The sequence below is a fragment of the Erythrolamprus reginae genome, chromosome 1, assembly GCF_031021105.1.
Source record: "Erythrolamprus reginae isolate rEryReg1 chromosome 1, rEryReg1.hap1, whole genome shotgun sequence".
In the NCBI taxonomy this organism is placed as follows: Eukaryota; Metazoa; Chordata; class Lepidosauria; order Squamata; family Dipsadidae; genus Erythrolamprus; species Erythrolamprus reginae.
In genome coordinates this window covers 220,073,373-220,092,489 of record NC_091950.1, presented here as the reverse complement: position 1 = coordinate 220,092,489, position 19,117 = coordinate 220,073,373, and the positions used below count along the sequence as shown (strand labels likewise).

Here is a 19,117-nt window from a genome sequence, read left to right as displayed (position 1 = left end):
TGGGCAAATATAGGTAGCCCTTCACTTTGGCAAAAACCAGGTTGCTGCACTTGTGTTGCCAGCTGGAGCAGGACATGACACGAGCAGAGGCCACTGCAGCCCCCACTAAGGCCATCCTGGCAGGGTGATTACTGTGCCTCCCCAGCACCAAGTGAGCCAGGGCTACCTTGCCCACTGTCTCCTTGCATTACATTTGGAAGGCGACTCTCCCTGTGTGCAAATGTCCACCTACTCTCCCAAAGCACCACTATCACCATTTCCTTTTGTTTTATGGCATGAGAAGAAAGCGAATGGCGGTGTCCTGGCAGTGCTCCAGGAGGGCACACGGATGTCTGCAACCAGGCAGGGAGGAAGGGTGGTGACAGCGGTAACAGTGTCCCCTTCCAGCACAGCGCATTGAGGTCATGAGGTAGGGCACCCAGCACACCTGTTGCTGGGGAGGTGCAGCAATCACTCAACCAGGGTGGCCTCGGTGGAGCTGCATTGGCCTCTGCCTGTACCATGTCCCACCTTGGCCAACTAGACGACTACAAGTATGGCAACCTGGTCTTTGCCAAGATGAAGAACTACCCGCACTGGCCCACCGAGGGAAGCACTGCCACCTAGGCAAAATAGAAAGCGTCACAGGTTCTACGATGGTGCACCCAGACCTGGCCCTCTCCCCGCACAGGGGGCTGCTGCCCAGCCGACAGCTTCTAAGCCTCTTGCTGTTTCGCCAGCAGGAAGCAATTCCCCAGGCCAATTTGCCAGAGTGGTGCTGGCAGTCGGCTGAACCAATCAGCAAAGAGAGTAGGCAGGTGGCTGGGTGGGTGGGAAGCCATTGGGCTCCTTCAGAGCCCCAAGCCCCATGGAGACAGCCCCAGAGGTATGCGGGCCCGGGTGGAAGGTGGCCTTTTCTGCAGCATCCCCCTCCGCTTCTGACTCACCCTGGGAAGGAGGGGCTCTGTCTTTGCAGAAACAGGGGTGTGTGCATGTGCAGTAGCCCCAGGATGTCTGCTTGCCCTCTTGGAACACTGCCACCAGTATCCCTCTCAGCCACAGTGCAGCATATGTGTTTCCACCAAGGGCCACCCACCCACCCACTGGCCTGGCCAGGCTGGAGGCTGACCTCGGAAGGCAAGCGGGTGTAGGCAACCACCGACAAGGCCATATGGAAGGCAGGCAAGCATGTCAGGGCCATGGTGAAGGGCGTAGGCTAGCCTGCCTTCCATGTGGCCTTCTGCTTGCCTGCGTTTAAAAGCTGCCCACAGGGATGCCGGAAATGCTGAATGGAAGGCAGGCAAGAATGGCAGGACTGTGGGCCATGTGGAATGGAGATGGGGAGGCAGGTGGGGATGGTGCAGGGAGAGGAGGGGAAGCTAGGTAGGCTGCAACTCACAGGCTTATCTGGCAGTCAGATCAGGAGTGCAATACTTCAGGCAGTCTAGCTGCAGAGCAGAGACTGGACAGGGTGAGTGAGCAGTGACCAGGGGGGGCTGACCAGCCAGCAGTTGCTACCGGTTCGGGGCGATCCAGGCCAAATGTCCGCTACCAGTTCTCCCAGGCCAGTCCAAACCAGTAGGATTTCACCCCTAAATTGTTACAAACACCTTAAAGCATATTTGCACATTATCTCATTAAATAGGCATTGATTGCTTATCTGAACGCCTCTTCTCGTACGATGAGCGGGTACAGCAGTCACGTGGGTTGCTCGCTGTCCAATCCGTTGGGGACCGAGCCTGGTCTTTAAAAAGCCTGCTGGATCTGCCCCTTCCCCAGAATTCGCGAATCCGTGGATTTAGGCTCGATTGTGGTGGCTCAATAATGTTCAACTCTCATGATAAGAAAACAGGTTAAAGGAATAACCATAGGTTTGAAAAACATAAAGGGAGGGAAGTGACTGCTGTACCCGCTCATTCAGGTAAGCAATCAACACCTATTCTCCGTAATGAGAGAGCGGGTCCAGCAGTCACATGGGACATACCCAATAGATGAGTCCCTAGAGAGGGATTAGTTCGCTATCGTGTGAGATAACGGATTGGAGGACTCTTCTGCCGAAGACAGCATCCGCTGAAGCGTAAGAGTCTATTTTGTAATGCCGTATAAAAGAGTTTGGAGAGGCCCAAGTGGCTGCTTTGCAAACTTCTTCCAATGGAGCTTGAGTTGCCCATTTAGCAGATGTGGCTGCACTTCTTGTGGAGTGTGCTGTGATACTCCTAGGTATGGAGAGGGAAGCTGATTCATAAGCTTTTGAGATAGTCCCTCTCATCCAATGGCCTATTACTGTTGAGGATACCTTGGATCCCATGGACCTGGGATGGTAGGCCACGAATAGGACTTCAGACCTTTGAATGGGTCTTGTCCGTTGGATGTAGATTCTCAGTGCTCTGGTGAAATCCAGAGTGTGCCACCTGACCGCAAGATGATGGTTCTGGTTGGAACAAAATGAAGGCCAAACAATATCCTGGGATCTATGGAACATGGAACTGACCTTGGGTAGAAGGGTGGGGTCCAAACGCAGGACTACTTTGTCTGGATGGAACTGGCATAGATCCTGCCTGGTTGAAAGGGCTGCCAATTCTGAGATGCGTCGGGCAGATGTTATCGCCACCAGGAATGCTACCTTGTAACATAGGTACCTGAAGGATGCTGATCTTAGGGGTTCGTATGGTGCCTGAGTAAGGGAGTGGAGAACCCGTGGTAAGTCCCAAGACAGATATCTGTGGACCTTGGAAGGTCTGAGGTTCGAAATACCTCTAAGAAATTCTTGAATTAGAGTAGAAGCCCAGAACTCTCTGGGAAGAAGGAACAGGTTGGATAGCCTTGACAGATAACAGATGAAGAATAGCTTCCTCCATTTGAATACGAGATGAGTAAGACCTGGGGAATGGGCATGAGATAAAACGTTTAGGGGGAATGGAAATAAACTCTAAACGGAGACCCCATTCCACAGTGTCAATAACCCTGGGGTCCTTACAGGAATGGCACCATCTGGCGGAGAACCAAGCCTGGCGCCCCCCTATGGGAATGGAATGGAGCTCACCATCTGGGCTTTCTAGAAGCTCTGGTCAAGAAAGACCCTCTTTGGTAGCGGGATTCTCTACCCCTGGGGTTTCTGCCTGCTTGGGAGCGAAAACGAGGGGAATACTGACCTGAGTTTCTTTGAAAAGCGAACCCTTGATCTTGTTGACAATTTGGGCGTCGAAAGGGTTGAGTTTTGGTGGCCTTCTTGGTGGTGGGCCCCAAAACCTTCTTTTTGTCAGCGGTCTCTGTGAGAAGGGGGTCCAGGAGGTCTCCAAATAGGAGGTCGCGTTTCAAGGGACCCATGGCCAGCTGCCACTTTTGCCTCACCCCCGCCTGCCAAGGGCGCAGCCATAGAAGCCTCCTGGCTGTTGTTGAGGCCGCTACTGACCTGGCTGCAAATCTTGATGATTGCAGGGTAGCATCAGCTACATATTGGGCCGCTGCAAAAATCTTGTTGAAGTCCTGTTGGCCCCGTAGTTCATCAGGGGGAATGTGCTGTTGGAGCTGTTGAAGCAATAAAAGCTTAGCTCTAGAAAAGAAAGATGCTGCTGCAGCACTCTTGATAGCCCAGGTATCCGCGAAGAAACATCTCTTGAGCATCTGCTCTAAGCGTTTGTCTTCGGGCCGTAGAACCTCCTCCGCTTCACCCGGCATAGCCGCCGCAGAATGTAGAGTCTTAACAGGTTCATCAGGTTTAGGACAGACAAGAAGATCTTCATAAGAAGGGGAAAGCTTATATAACTTCTTGTCTTTGGTTGTGGGGCTAAAGCCAGAGGCTGGATGGTCCCACTGATTAAGCAAAGCATTTTTAAACAATTTGGGCATTGGAATTACCTCTTTGTCGTCCTGCTCCTCCATGAAGTATGGTAAATTCTCCTCAGGAGGATCTGTGGAAGGAGTAGACTGTTTTTCTTGCACAGCTAAGCCTGTAGAAACTCTTTCCTTGAAAAGAAGAGATTTGAAGAGTTGGAAAAAGAGTTGGAAAAATGGCAGCCAGGGCTGGAATCTTAATTTGAGATTCCTCATCTTCCGACAGGCGCTGAAACGGGTCATCATCATCCTCTAAGTCCACGTCCTTGTTCTCATCCTGGCAAAAGTCTGAATCCTCATTAATTGGAATTCTGTAGGACAATGTTCCCTCTAATTTTTTTTCGGGGTGGGCGGAAAAGTATAGTGTCTGAGCGGCAGTCCGCTTGGGACTGGGCAGCATAGAAGTATGTATGTATGTACAGTGATCCCCCGAGTTTCGCAATCTCGATCTTTGCGAAACGCTATATCGCGATTTTTCCACCCGATGACGTCACTCCCTTCCTTTCTCATCTTTCTTTCTCTCTCTCTTTCTCTATCTTGCTTCTTCCTCTCTCACACTCTCTTCCTCCCTCTCTCATCTCTTTCTTTCCTTCTCTCTCTTTCTCTATCTCTCCCCCTCTTGCTCTCGAGCAGCGGGCGACACTCAGGGAAGATTCCTTCGGCCGCCCACCAGCTGATCTGCTCGGCAGCGCAGTAGCAGCGAGGAGCCGAAGATGGGGTTTCCCCTTTGCGTGGGCAACGGGGAAACCCCATCTTCGGCTCCTCGCTGCTACTGCGCTGCCGAGCAGATCAGCTGGTGGGCGGCCGAAGGAACCTTCCCTGGGTCTTCAACTCCCAGAGCGGCGGACAAGCGGCGGCCGGACAAGCGGCGGACAAGCAGTGGGCGGACAAGAAAAGCGGCGGCTGGACAAGCGGAAAAGCGGCGGACAAGCGGTGGGCGGAAAAGCGGTGGCCGGAAAAGCGGACAAGCGGGCGGACAAGCGGAAAAGCGGCGGACAAGCGGCGGCCGGACAAGCGGCAGCCGGACAAGCGGACAAGCGGCGGACAAGCGGAAAAGCGGCAGACAAGCGGGCAGGCAGGCGGCTCCTTAGCTGCTGGGTCTTCCCAGGTGCGGAAGTAAAAACACCATCTGCGCATGCGCGGCCATGGAAAAAGGGGCGCGCATGCGCAGATGGTGTTTTTACTTCCGCACCACTACATCCCGAAAAACCGATTATCGCGAGGGGTCTTGGAACGGAACCCTCGCGATAATCGGGGGATCACTGTATGTATGTATGTATGTATGTATGTATGTATGTATAAATAAATAACTAAATAAATAAAATCCCTCCTTTTTTATTAAAAGAAATTAATAATAAAACAAAACCAAACTCTATTACTATTAAAACTAAAACAGCCAGCAAATCCAAAAACATAACTACAGTGGTACCTCAAGATACGAACCCCTCGTCTTATGAACAACCCGAGACACGAACTCGGGGTTCAGAAAAATTTTGCCTCTTCTTACGAACTTTTTTCGTCTTACGAACGCCAAACCCGAACTTCCGGGTTTGGCATTTGGGAGGCTGCTGGGAAGCCCCGCAGCCTGGCTGTCACCTTTTAAAACAGCCGGGGGGGCTTCCCAGCAGCCTCCCGAACGCCAAACCCGGAAGTTCAGGTTTGGCGTTCGGCTTCGGGAGGCTGCTAGGAAGCCCCCCGGCTGTTTTAAAAGGTGAAAGCTGGGCTGCGGGGCTTCCAGGCGGCCTCCCCAACCCGAACGCCAAACCCAAACTTCTCGGAGAAGCGCTGGGGAGGAGCAGAAGGCCCGGCTTGCCTCCCTCCACAGCGCTTCTCCTAGGAACACAGGGATGGCGAAGGGGCGATGGGGGAGAGAACGGGAGGCTCAGGACTCCGTCAGTCGCAGCGCTGGCTGGCAACTTTTCTTTTTAGCGCCGGGGAGGCAAGCCGGCCCTTCTGCTCCTCCCCGGCACTAAAAAGAAAAGTTGACAGCCAGCAGCTCCCCAATCGCCGAAGGAGGCTTAACCCCACCCCTCTGTCCTACCCATCGCCCGTGGCCGGCAGAAGAGCGGGTGCAGGCAGGAGGCAGTTCTGCCGAATACGGGCGATGGGTGGGACAGAGGGGCGGGGTTAAGCCTCCTTCGGTGGCTGGGGAGCTGCGCGGCTTTGCCTTTTGGCTGGGAGGGCAGGTGAAGCCTTTCCCCCCCCCCAGCCAAAACCCCAAATGTCTCCGCTGTAGCAGCTGCTGCAAGAGACTTCCCCTCCCCTCGCCCGTGGCCGGCAGAAGAGTGCTCTTGCCCGGCGGGAGGCAAAGCACTGGGCAAAGCACTCTTCACCTCCCGCCGGGCAAGAGCGCTCTTCTGCCGGCCACCGAAGAGGGGCGGGGAAGCCTCTTGCAGCAGCAGCTACAGCCGCCGGTTTCCCCTCCCCTCTTCTGCCGGCCACCGAAGAGGGGTGGGGAAATCGGCGGCTGTAGCTGCTGCTACAAGAGGCTTCCCCACCCCTCTTCGGTGGCTGGCATAAAAGGGGCGGGGAAACCGGCGGCTGTAGCTGCCACTACAAGAGACTTCCCCTCCCCTCTTCGGTGGCTGGCAGAAGAGGGGCGGGGAAACCTCTTGCAGCAGCTGCCATAGCCACCGGTTTCCCCACTCCTCTTCTGCCGGCCACCAAAGAGGGGCGGGGAAGCCTCTTGTAGCAGCAGCTACAGCCACCGGTTTCCCCGCCCCTCTTCTGCCGGCCACCGAAGAGGGACGTGGAAGGCTTTTGCAGCAGCTGCCATAGCCGCTAGTTTCCCCGCCCCTCTTCTGCCGGCCACTGAAGAGGGGCGGGGAAGCCGGCGGCTGTAGCAGCTGCTACAAGAGGCCGAGCCTCCCCCGCCAGGCGACCGCCTTCCGCCGCTGAGCCTCGCCGGCCCGTAAGATCGCAGCGCACAGTGCCTGCGGCGGCCATGGAACCGAAGCCGGGCGCTGCTGCTCCGGTCGCCTGGTCCTCTCCTGTCTCCAGCGCCGGAGCCACTAAGATGTTCTCCGCTGCACCTCCTCGCCCGCTGCCCGCCCGCCCAGGATGCTGACCTGCTGCCTCGCCCCGCGCCCGCCGCCGGCCGATCCTGTGCCTCCTGCTCCCCCCCAGCCCAAAATACAAAGGCGGTCTGCCACTGCCCGTGGAGCAATGGGAAGCTGAAGCCGCCACCGGTTTCAGTCTCCCTTTGCTCCACGCTGCTCCGCCCTGGCTCAAGCAGGCGGCGGCAGACTGTCTTTGTGTTTTTGGCTGGGGGCGGGAGCAGGAGGACCTTCCTGACTCCCTCCCCCCAGAGCTTCTCCCAGGATGACATGCATGGCAAAGGGGCGGGGAGGATCGGGAGGCTCAAGCCTCCTTCGGTGGTGGTGGCTGGCTTCCGGGTTTCTGAGTTTTGGGCTTGCACGCATTAATCGCTTTTCCATTGATTCCTATGGGAAACAATGTTTCGTCTTACAAACTTTTCACCTTACGAACCTCCTCCCGGCACCAATTAAGTTTGTAAGACGAGGTATAACTGTATTAATAAAAACAGGTGAGGGCTGGGGTTTTTTTTCTCTGTTATTATTTAAGTGCTTTTACCATATGCTTTAAATCAAGAGTCACTTCTCTCTCTTTCTCTCTTTCCTGTCATTCTCTGCCTCAATCATTTTCTCATTTTTCTTTTTTTCTCCCCTTTTTTCTATCATTTCTCTCTCCCTCTCTCTTCCTTCCACTCCTCTCTCTCTCTTGCTTTCTTCCTCTCTCTCACTCTCTCTCACTCTATTTCTTCCTCTCTCTTCTCTCACTTTCTTTCTTGCTCTCTCTCACTCTCTCTTCCTTCCTATCTTCTCTCTCTCTCTCTTTCTCTGTCTCTCCCTTCCTTCCTTTCTTTCTTTCCTTCTCTCTTCCTTCCACTTTTTTCTCTTTCTCTCTCTCTTTTCCTTCCTTCCCCTCTTCCCCTCCCTCTCCATCTTTCTCCCTCTCTCCCTTTATATTTATCTCTTCCTTCCTCTCTTCCTCCCTTTCTCTCTCCCTCTCGTTCACTTTTCTCTCCCTTTCTTCCCTCCCTCCCTCCTTCTTTCCTCTTCTCTTTCCCTCCCTCTCTTTCCCTTCTTTCTCTCCACGTCTCCAGCGGGCAGCCAGCTTTGCTGACCGGCACAAGGCTCAAGCCAGCTCCCCGGGAAAGCCAGGAAAGGTCCTCCTGTGCCCCCCCCAGCCGAAAACACAACGGAGGTCTGCTTTAGTCTCCCGTTGCTCCACGCCGCTTCGCCCTGCCTGTCTCCGTTGTGTTTTCGGACGGGAGCGGCAGGAAAGCCCTGTGCCGGCCAGGAAAGCCGGCTTTCCGGCAAAGCAGAGCGCTTTTCAAATGCGCTGCTTTCCTGCACCTCTGTCCTGGGCAGGGGGTGTGTGCAGGAAAGAGGTGCAGGAAAGCAGCGTGTTTAAAAGGTGCGCTGCTTTCCTGGAATGCCGGCTTTCCTGGCTGGCACAGGGCTTTCCCGCCGCTCCCCCCCTGAAAACACAACGGAGACAGGCAGGGCGAAGCAGCGTCGGGAGGCTCAAGCAGGCAGCCTCTGTGTTTTTCTTTCGGCGAAAGAGGAGGAGAGGGGACGGATCGGGCGGGTGGGGGCAGCGCCGAGAGGCCAAGGGCACGAGGGGGCCGGAGGCACGTTGGGGAGGCAGGGGCAGCCGCGGCTCCCTTTCCTTCTACTGCCGGCACCTCTCCACCCCCCTCCCCCCACGAGCTGGCAGGGGATGGGGAGCGCACGCCTGTGGAAAAGGGTGCGCGGGGGGTATTTTGGGGCGCGCGCGTGCTCACGTGCGCAGCTTACAGGGAACGGTGCTGTAGGATGAAAAAGAACTCATGGGCCAGGGGGCGACTGGAAGGGGACGAGAGTGAGAAGGCACATTGATAGCCGAGAACTTGGCATCAATGGCTTTAGATAGTACAGAAAAAATAGATTGAAACTCTGGAGGCCACAAATCATGAAAGACCCAGCTCTAACGCTGGTTTTCGCTTCTCTATCCCCCCCCTCCTTCTTTTCCCTATCCCCCTTCCTTCTATATCTACTTCCCTCCCTTCACAACCCCCTTCTCCCACTCCCCAATTACTACATAAGTAGAGTGTAAAAAATGTACAATATGCATATCTCTTTTGTCTTTCTGTATTTGGTTTTTATTGTATATATTTAATAAATTTATTTTCAAAAAAAAAGAAAAGAAAAGAAACTCTGGAGGCAGATTAGAAATATTAGCAGGCAAAGCTGGAGATTCCCTGAAGGCCTGGGATGGGTCTGGCTGGGAGGGATCTTCCATAATGTCTGGCTCCCCTGGACCTAAGCCCCCTAAAGTTAGGTTGGGGTCTGTTTAGGTTTGGTTCATCCAGAGAGAGCACAGGGACCCCAGAGGGAGGCAGGTTAGAAGCCTCTGGGGGGTCAGGGCTAATGTGCACTTGGGCCTGCACTTTTAAATATTTGGCAGATTTTTCATGGATTCTCTGCAGGGCTAGGTCCCTTCTCTTCTCAGCCCTGGTGGGTCTAGCCATTGTATGGCCTCCCGAGGAAGAGGCCTGGGGGATACTATCAATTTCATCGCCAGTAGGCCTAACCTCTCTGGGACCTTTAGTTGTGCCTCTCTTGGGAAACAAAGTCATGGCTTGAACAAATTACAGGGACAAGCCTTGAGCCAAAAATCTGATGGGAGAAGCTATAAGGGCAGCGTTCCCCAAGAGGAAGGGGCCCTGCTCCTAGACCCAGGAGCGTCTGCGAACTCAAAGTCAATCTGGACGGTACCAGAGTTCGTGCCGGAGACTGCAGAAGGGCAGGCCTCGCTAACCGTAATCCAAAAGTAAACCAAGGCACGCTGGTTTGGAGACCTAGCCAGGGAGAAAAGGCCTGAGGGACTCAAAGCTTACTCCAGGGCCAACCGTAGGACTTACTGGTGCCAGACAGGACGCGCATGGGCGATCCGCAAGGGCCTACAATTACTGGGCCTTCGCGCCAAATAAAGTGCTCCAAAAATTTAAATACGGAGGGGAAACTAAAGTCCAGGGGACAATCAAGGGAAACTTGCTAAAAGTCCCACCCCGCAGGAGGTAAGAAAAAAGCCCTTTGTTTCCTTTTTAAAAACAATCCTTAGCTTGCCTGAAACCTCCTAGCCGAGTAGATTTACTTGTAAATACAATCCGGCAGCAGCGTGAGCAAGGCGTTTTGCAATAAAAGCCGCAGGGAGCTGCGCCACGGCTTCTCCCTTGGCACCAAGCCCAGTAAGGCTGGCACGCAATTAAGGCAAGTTCTAAGTAAAAGACAGAAAAGGATTTTTACTTATCTGGTAGAAAGAAGACGAAGGGAAGGTGTTTTGTGAGAGGAACAAGCCACCACGAGACCCGCTGGACTGCGGGACCAAGCGAATTCTGGGGAAGGGGCAGATCCAGCAGGCTTTTTAAAGACTAGGCTTGGTCCCCAACGGATTGGACAGCGAGCAATCCACGTGACTGCTGGACCCAATCTCTCAGTACGGAGAATTGGGCCAGCCCCAAAATATTTAATAATTATAACTAACATATGAGATAACTCTTCTTCAAAGCAATGTACATATCAAACAGGAGCATTTTTACTAGATGCAGTGGTTCTCAACCTTTCTAATGCCGCAACCCTTTAATACACTTCTTCATGTTGAATCTTGAATCTCCAATGACCTACGCTAGGGTCCTCTTTGTGGACTTCAGTTCAGCATTCAATACCATCGCACCGGACATTCTCTTAACCAAACTAAATCAGCTAGCGGTACCTGAACACACTTGTAAGTGGATCACAAGCTTCCTAACAGACAGGAAGCAGCAGGTGAAGCTAGGAAAAAATCACATCAGATACATGTACAATTAGCACAGGTGCGCCCCAAGGCTGTGTACTCTCACCACTTCTCTTCTCTCTGTACACTAATGACTGCATCTCAAACGATCCATCTGTTAAACTACTGAAGTTTGCAGATGATACAACAGTGATCGGACTCATTCGAGACAATGATGAATCCGCATACAGACGGGAAGTTGAACAACTATCCTTGTGGTGTGACAAGAACGATCTAGAACTGAACACACTCAAAACCGTAGAAATGGTGGTAGACTTTAAGAGAAACCCTTCCACCCTTCCACCTCTCACAATACTAGACAACACAGTTTCAACAATAGAGACCTTCAAATTTCTAGGTTCTATCATATCTCAAGACCTAAAATGGTCACCTAACATCAAAAACATCATCAAAAAAGCACAACAAAGAATGTTCTTTCTGCGCCAGCTCAGGAAGCTCAAACTGCCCAAGGAGCTGCTGATACAGTTCTACAGAGGAATCATTGAGTCTGTCATCTGCACCTCTATAACTGTCTGGTTTGGTGCTGCAACCCAACAGGATCGACACAGACTTCAGAGGATAATCACAACTGCATAAAAAATAATTGCTGCCAACCTGCCTTCCATTGACGACCTGTATACTGCATGAGTCAAAAAGAGGGTGGGAAAAATATTTACTGACCTCTCGCATCCTGGACATAAACAGTTTCAACTCCTACCCTCAAAACATCGCTACAGAGCAGTGCACACCAAGACAACTAGACACAAGAACAGTTTTTTTCCGAACGCCATCACTCTACTAAACAAATAATTCCCTCAACACTGTCAGACTTTCTACTAAATCTGCACTTCTATTCTACTAGTTTTTCTCATCATTCCTTTCACCCATTTCCTCCCATGTTGACTGTATGACTGTAACTTGTTGCTTATATCCTAAGGTTTTTATTAATATTGCTTCTTCATTGCTTATTTGACCCCTATGACAATCATTAAGTGTTGTATCACATGATTCTTGACAAATGTATATTTTATTTTATGTACGCTGAGAGCATATGCACCAAGACAAATTCCTTGTGTGTCCAATCACACTTGGCCAATAAAAAATTCTATTCTATTCTATGTTGTGGTGACCCCCAACCATAAGTCCAGCACCAATTTTCCCAACAGAGTTTTATGCTGATTGGCAGGAAGGTCAGAGGGACACCCCCACTGTAAACACCTGACTGGTCAGATTGTAAAAATATGTTCCAAGGCTGCAGAATAGAAGTTTTAGTTCCTAACACCATGGGAAATTTGTCTTTTCGCATAGTCTTAGGCGACTCCTTTGAAATAGTCATTTGGCCCCCAAAGGGGTCCCAACCCCTAGGTTGGGAATTACCGCATTAGAGGAACTTTGACTGAAAAATGTAGTATGAAATGAAATTTTCAACTACCTTTCAGTAAATGACTTATAAAAGTGTTTATAAAAGCCTTTAAAAAGTTTACTGGTTCTGCTAATTATTTTCTGATCTCTCAAGAGAACCTTCTGGATAAGTCTAATTGGGTGCCAAGTGTAATTACTTTGCTCTGACCTATAGTGTGTTTTAGAAGCACTGGAAAATTCTGTTCAAGATCCAAAAGCCTCTGTTTTGATGTTTCTTAAGTATCTTATCACCCATGCTTTTGAATGTGTAAAAGTTCAAAACAATTTTGATATCCAAACTCCCTATTCTATTAAAGTATTGGAAAGAAAGAATGTTTCCCTTTTTATTTTAACAATTAATACTGCATGCTTGTAATAAATGTTTGCTTTAGCATATGAAGTATTAGTGCCTTTCTTCAGCTAAGAAACTTGCCTTGTCAATTGGCAAATGCCTAATTTAGATTTGGAGGTAATCAGAATTCTATACATCCTTTTGTCACTCTTGGTTCATACTATCTTGTAACATTTTTGTATATATAGTATTTATCCCAGTAAAATATTCTGGCTGGTGTAAGCTTTTTCCCCTTATTTCACTCCACATATTTAAAATCCAGAGAACCTTAATACACTTTATTTTGTTCTTGAAACATGTATTTTTTTTCATAATTTTTTGGTTTTAGAAAAATATTTATTTGTAAAAAATCTTACCTGAATGATTTTGAGAACTCATTGCTAGCAGAATCTAATCTCTTTAATTAAGTATGACAGAGGCTGGCTTCCGCATAGACAATAATCTTGAAGGGCTTCAGTATTCCAGAACATAGAAAGTATATCCAGGAAGCAGATTCACAGTCATTACATAAACTGTCAGTCACAAAAACATTTTATTCTGTAAAGCAATGCAAAAAGAATAATAAGATTGTTCAAGCTGTTTTCAAAATGTATACTTTTTAAAAAGTCTTATAAATTTAAATGTTTACACAAATAAAATTTGTATTTAAGAAGGAATGTCACCATAGACAAAGTAAAAAGATAATACAGTGGTACCTCAAGATACGAACTTAATTGGTTCCAGGGGGAGGTTCGTAAGACGAAACATTGTTTCCCATAGGAAACAATGTAAAGTCAATTAATCTGTGCAACAACAAAAAAAACCCGCAAAAAAAACGCTGCCGCCCGGCTATCACCTTTTAAAACAGCCGGGGGGCTTCCCAGCAGCCTCCCGAACCCGGAGGTTTGGCAAAATTTCGGGGTTCGGGAGGCTGCTGGGAAGCCCCGCAGCCCGGCTGTCACCTTTTAAAACAGCCGGGAGGCTTCCCAGCAGCCTCCTGAACCCCAACGCCAAACCCTCCACGCACTTCGCCCTGAATGCCTCCTGGCTCAAGCCCGCCTTTGGGTTTTCGGCTGGGGGGGGAGCAGGAGGACCTTCCTAACTCCCTCCTCCCCGAGCCGAAAACCCAAAGGCGGTCTGCTGCCGCCCGCCTGAGCCAGGAGGCATTCAGGGCGTGGAGGAATGAGAAGCTCAAACGCTGGTGGCTTCAGCTTCCCATTCCTCCATGCATTTCGCCCTGAATGCCTCCTGGCCGCCTGGCAGAGCGCTCGCAGCCAGCGGGCAGCAGCGGCGGGGGACAAAAGGCAGGCCAGCGCCTGGCTCATGCCTCTCTGGAGCCGCCGACCGAGTGGAGCAGCGGCACGGGGAAGGAGAGAGAGAGAAGCAGAAGGCGGCGGCGGCAGGGGGGAGACAAAAGGCAGGCCAGTGCCCGGCTCCTGCCTCTCTGGGGCCGCCGACCGAGCGGAGCGATCTTCTGCTGGCCACGGGCGAAGAAGCCTCTTGCACTAGCTGCTACAGCCGCTGGCTTCCCCGCCCTTCGCCGGCAGAAGATCGCTCCGCACGGTCGGCGGCTGCCCAGAATCGTTACCCCTCCCCCGTTCGGATCTCCCCCCCCTCCCCGCCCAGGGGGCTGGGCTGGGAGGGGCGGGAAAAAGAGAAAGGCGGCGCTCCCCGGCCAGCCACGATGGTCCCTTCCTTACGGCTCATGTTGGCTGACGGGGAAGGGGCAGCGAAGTCGGTGCCGAGGCACCCTAAGCCCACCGGTGACCGCCAAAGGGTTGGCGAAGGGAGGGTGCTGCGGCGACCCGGCCAAGCCTATGGACGCGCCTCCCGCCGCTCTGCCCAATCGCAAAGCCGAAGGAGGCACGGGAGGCGGTGAATGTCCTGTCCTTCGACCAGTCAAGCGAAGCAAGGCGGGGCTTGGCGGGGAATGTTGGGGGGGGAGTGAAGAAAATTGAAACAGATTACAAAAAGCTCGGTGGTGGTGATGGCACTCCTTCCAGGAAAACGCCTCTGGGGGGGCTGGGCTGGGCATTTTCCTGGAAGGAGTGCCATCCACCACCGAGCTTTTCGTAATCTGTTTCAATTTTCTTCACTTCCCCCCCCCAACATTCCCCGCCTTGCTTTGCTTGACTGGTCGGAGGACATGACATTCACCGCCTCCCGTGCTTCCTTCGGCTTTGCGATTGGGCAGAGCGACGGGAGGCGCGTCCATAGGCTTGGCCGGGTCGCCGCAGCACCCTCCTTTCGCCAACCCTTTGGCGGTCACCGGTGGGGTTAGGCTGCCTCGGCACCGACTCCCCCTCCCCAGAATCGTTACCCCTCCCCTGTTCAGATCTCCCCCCCCTCCCCGCCCAGGGGGCTGGGCTGGGAGGGGCGGGAAAAAGAGAAAGAAGGCAGCGCTCCCCGCCCGGCCACGATGGTCCCTTCCTTACAGCTCATGTTGGCTGACGGGGAAGGGGCAGCGAAGTCGGTCGCCCGATCGTCTCCTGCCTCCCGCGCCGATGTTCCCCGCCACGCCCGGCAGCACAGGGGCGAGAGGTGGGAGGCAAATCTCTGCGTCTCCAGCCCCTTTCGGCCGAGACCCCCCTGGCCAAGCACCCAGCAAGACGGGGCGGGCAGCGACTGGGTGCGGCGGCGGTGGCGGCGAGGGTGTGTCCGACTCGGGGCTGGAGACGCAGAGATTTGCCTCCCACCTCTCGCCCCTGTGCCGCTGGCGCGTCATTTTCCCTCCCAGACAAAAAAGCCGGCCTTTGGGGATGAAGGGGTGTGCTCAGCTGTGTGTCTCCAGCCCCTTTCGGCTGAGCCCACCCAGCCAAGCAGCCAGGGAAGCCGAGCCGGGCTTGGGGTGGAACATCGGCGCGGGAGGCAGGAGACGATCGGGCGACCGGAGCAGCAGCACCGCCGCTGTCACCGCCATGCCCGGCTCGGCTTCCCTGGCTGCTGGAGACGCAGAGATTTGCCTCCCGCCCCTTGCCCCGCGTTCAGCGTTCGGAGGCTGCTGGGAAGCCGCGCGGCTGTTTTAAAAGGTGACAGCTGGGCTGGGGGGCTTCCCAGCAGCACCCCGAACCCCGAACCCGGAAGTTCGGCAAAAGTTCGGGATTCGGGAGGTTGCTGGGAAGCCCCCCAGCCCGGCTGTCACCTTTTAAAACAGCCGGGCGGCTTTCCAGGAGCCTCCCGAAGCCAAACGCCAAACCCGAACTTCCGCGTTCGGCATTCGGAGGCTCCTGGGAAGCCGCGCGGCTGTTTTAAAAGGTGACTGCCGGGCTGGGGGGCTTCCCAGCACCCCCCCGAACCTCGAACCCAGAAGTTCGGCAAAAGTTCGGGGTTCGGGAGGTTGCTGGGAAGCCCCGAGGCCCGGCTGTCACCTTTTAAAACAGCCGGGCGGCTTTCCAGGAGCCTCCCGAAGCCGAACGCCAAACCCGAACTTCCGCGTTCGGCGTTCTTTTGTTTTTGCTCTTTCAGAATATGCCATGCTTTAAGTACTCTCTCTCAAAAAGGAAGAGCAGCATTGGAAGGACCTGCCATTAGCTAGTGCTTTCTTTCAATGCAGGATTTTTTGTATCTGTGTTAAATTTCTTCCTTTTCAAAACAAAACAAATTATAATTAAGTGCCTAACTTTCTTAACTTATGATTTTTAGATTACTATTATCATTAGCCACCAAAATACCAAATTGAAGAAAATAATTTATCCAACATAATATTTTGAAGAAAATTATTTATCCTGGGGGGAAAGTTATTTTAGGTTTTATTTAACATTAATTATTGGAATAATGATATGGTAGTATACATCAACTAGATAATGGCTTCACACGTTAGTTACACTGTGTCACTGTGTGTTGCTCTTCCTCAAAGTACCATATTTTTCAGAGTATAAGAAGCATCTTTTTACTCCCAAAAAGAGGGTCAAAAACTGGGTACGTCTTATACACTGAATGGTGCATCAGACATGCCCAGGGGGAGGGGGGAGTTAGTGCATTGGTGATAAAGGTGGCAATGGATGGCAACAGACGGCTGGCTTGCTTATTTACTTATCTATTTATGTTTGTTTCTTTGTTTGATATGCCTCCCTTCTCCAAGGACTTGGTATTGGCAGTATTCCAGGAGATTGAGCCAACCACCAATCAGAAGGGTGAAAGGGGTCTGTGGAACCATTAGCTGAGGCCCGAGAACCCCTGCCACACCTTGTTACCTAAGCCATTCAACTATCCCTCACATGCCTGAGGAAGAGCCACTGCTGCCACTGTTGCTGCCTGAAGCGAGCCCTCTGCACCACTGCTGCCTGAAAAACGCTGATGCCCTTCCTGCACAAAGCCTGCTTCCAGACCACCTGAGGAGCTGACACTACCATTGGTGCCCTAACAAGCTGCCTGACAGGATAGGAAGGAAGAAGGAAATAATCAAAAAACAACTTTGCCACTACCTAGAAACAAACAAGATAATATCCAATAGTCAACATGGGTTTGTCAGAAACAAATCATGTCAAATCAATCTCATATCATTTTTCAACACCATAACCAAATCAGTAGACCAACGCTTTGTAGTTGACCTCATATACTTGGACTTCAGCAAAGATTTTGATAAAGTAGATCACAATCTCCTAATCCACAAATTAGAAAAAACAGGGTAGACTACAACACACGGAGATGGATAAACAGTTGGCTGACCAACTGCACCCAACGAGTTGTCCTCAACGGCTCCAAATCCACATGGAAGAAGGTAGGCAGTGGGGTACCACAGGGTTCTCCTGGGCCCTGTGCTCTTCAACATTTTCATCAATTACCTAGATGAGAGAAAAGAGGGGGAACTAATCAAATTTGCAGACAACACCAAGCTGGCAGCAATAGCCAACAGCCTAGAGCAGGGGTCCCCAAACTTTTTACACAGGGGGCCAGTTTACTGTCCCTCAGACTGTTGGAGGGCCGGACTATAAAAAAAAACCCTGCGGTTTTCTTAATGCCGCCGCCTTGAGGGAGGAGGAGGAGGAGGTGAAGTGGAGCAAGTCCCCAACTCCTTGCCGAGTTTTCTCTTTCTTTCTCTCTCTCTTCCTTCCTCTCCTTTTTTTCTCTCTCTCTTTCTCTCTCTCTTTCTTTCTCTCTCTCTCACTCACTTTTTTGTATCTCCCTTTCTCTCTCACTCTCTATTCCTCTTTCTCTCTTTCTCTGTCCCTCTTTCTCTCTCTTGCTTTCTTTTTCTCTCATTCTCTTTCTATCTCTCCCTCTTCCTTTCTCTCTCTCTTGCTTTCTTTCTCTGTCCCTCTTTCTCTCTTGCTTTCTTTCTCTCTCTCACTTGATTTTTTTCTCTCTCACTGTCTCTCCCTCTTCCTCTCTCCCTCTCTATCTCTCCCTTTCTTTCTTTCTCTCTCTGTCCCTCTCTCTCTTACTTGCTTTCTCTCTCTCTTTCTTTCTCTCTGTCCCTCTCACTTGATTTTTCTCTCTCTCACACTTTCTTCTCTTGTTCTCTCTCTTGCTATCTCTATTTCTCTCCCCTTTTCTCTTGCTCTCTCTTTTTCTCACTTTCTCTCTCCTTTCTTTCTATCTCGCTCTCTGTCTGTTGATCTCCCTCTCTCACACGCTTTCTCTCTCTCTCTTGTTCTCTCATTCTCTCTTCCTTACCACTCTGCGGAGGCCAGGGGGCGGGGAGGCATGGCACCGACACATCCGCAACGTCTCCCTTCTCCCACTGCCTATGTCTACTGCCGGCGCCTCCCGCCAAGTCGGCGGCTGGCGCTGCAGGTTTCTTGGGTGGGAGCTGCCACTTCCCTCCGGGCAGCCCATCCAGGCGGCCGTAGAAAGTGCAATAATCTTTGCACTTTCTACAGCCGCCTGGCTGGGCTGCCCAGAGGGGAGTGGCAGCTCCCACCTGAGGAACCTGTAGTGACGGCCACCGGCGGTAGATATAGGTGGGAGAAGGAAAGGGAGCCACAGCCGCAGTTGCTGCCCCCCGCCACGGATGGGCAGGTGCTGAGCATCTCGGTTGTGGCCTTTTCGCCCCCATACGCCTGCCAGCCTGCCTGACGTGGAGCAGGGAATCTCAGCACCAGCATTTGCGGTGGGTGGCCGCGGCTCTTTCTTTCACCCGCCCGAGAGGATAGGCTCAAAATGCAGAAAGACCTAGATAGATTAACGCTGTAAGTCCAAACTAACAAAATGATGTTCAACATTGAGAAGAGTAAAGTCCTTCACCTAAGGGGGAAAAAAAACCTAGACATGCATACAGTCTGGGAGGAACCCTAGTTAGCAGTAGTGACTGTGAAAGGGATCTTGGAGTCTTTGTGGATAATCAACTAAATATGAGGCAGAAATGTGCAGCAGCAGTTAAAAAGGCCAACACAATCCTAAGCTGTATCATCAGGGGGATACACTCCAAGACCAGAGAGGTATTAATACCACCCTATAACGCCCTAGTCAGACCACATATGGAGTACTGCATTCAGTTCTGGTCACCACACTTCAAAAGAGACATAATCTGTGGAGAAGGTGCAGAAAAAAGCAACCAAAATGATTAGGGGATTAGAAATCAAGACTTATGAAGAGAGATTGTGGGAACTGTGCATGGATAGCCTAGAGAAAAGAAGGGCCAGGGGGAACATGATAGCAGTCTACAGGTACTTGAGGGGTTGCCACAGAGAGGAGGGGGTCACTCTATTTTCCGGGGCACCAGAGGGCCAGACGAGGAACAACGGTTGGAAGCTGACCAAGGAGAGATTCAACCTAGAAATAAGGAAGAAC

The 19,117-nt window shown here is 51.8% G+C and overlaps 1 protein-coding gene across 5 annotated transcripts in view; it reads right to left on the bottom strand.

Annotated features, from left to right (window-relative positions):
* The window catches only part of LOC139156524 (histone deacetylase 4), an 815,291-nt gene that overhangs the window by 660,845 nt on the left and 135,329 nt on the right, over positions 1–19,117 (bottom strand). For all 5 annotated transcript variants that reach the window (XR_011557327.1, XM_070732257.1, XM_070732259.1 and 2 more), the window contains exon 2: positions 12,763–12,943. Coding sequence is in view for 4 of the 5 variants with exons in the window: in XM_070732257.1 (XP_070588358.1) it covers positions 12,763–12,784 (22 nt within the window). In the remaining variant the exon portion in view is untranslated. The remainder of the gene's footprint in view (positions 1–12,762; positions 12,944–19,117) is intronic.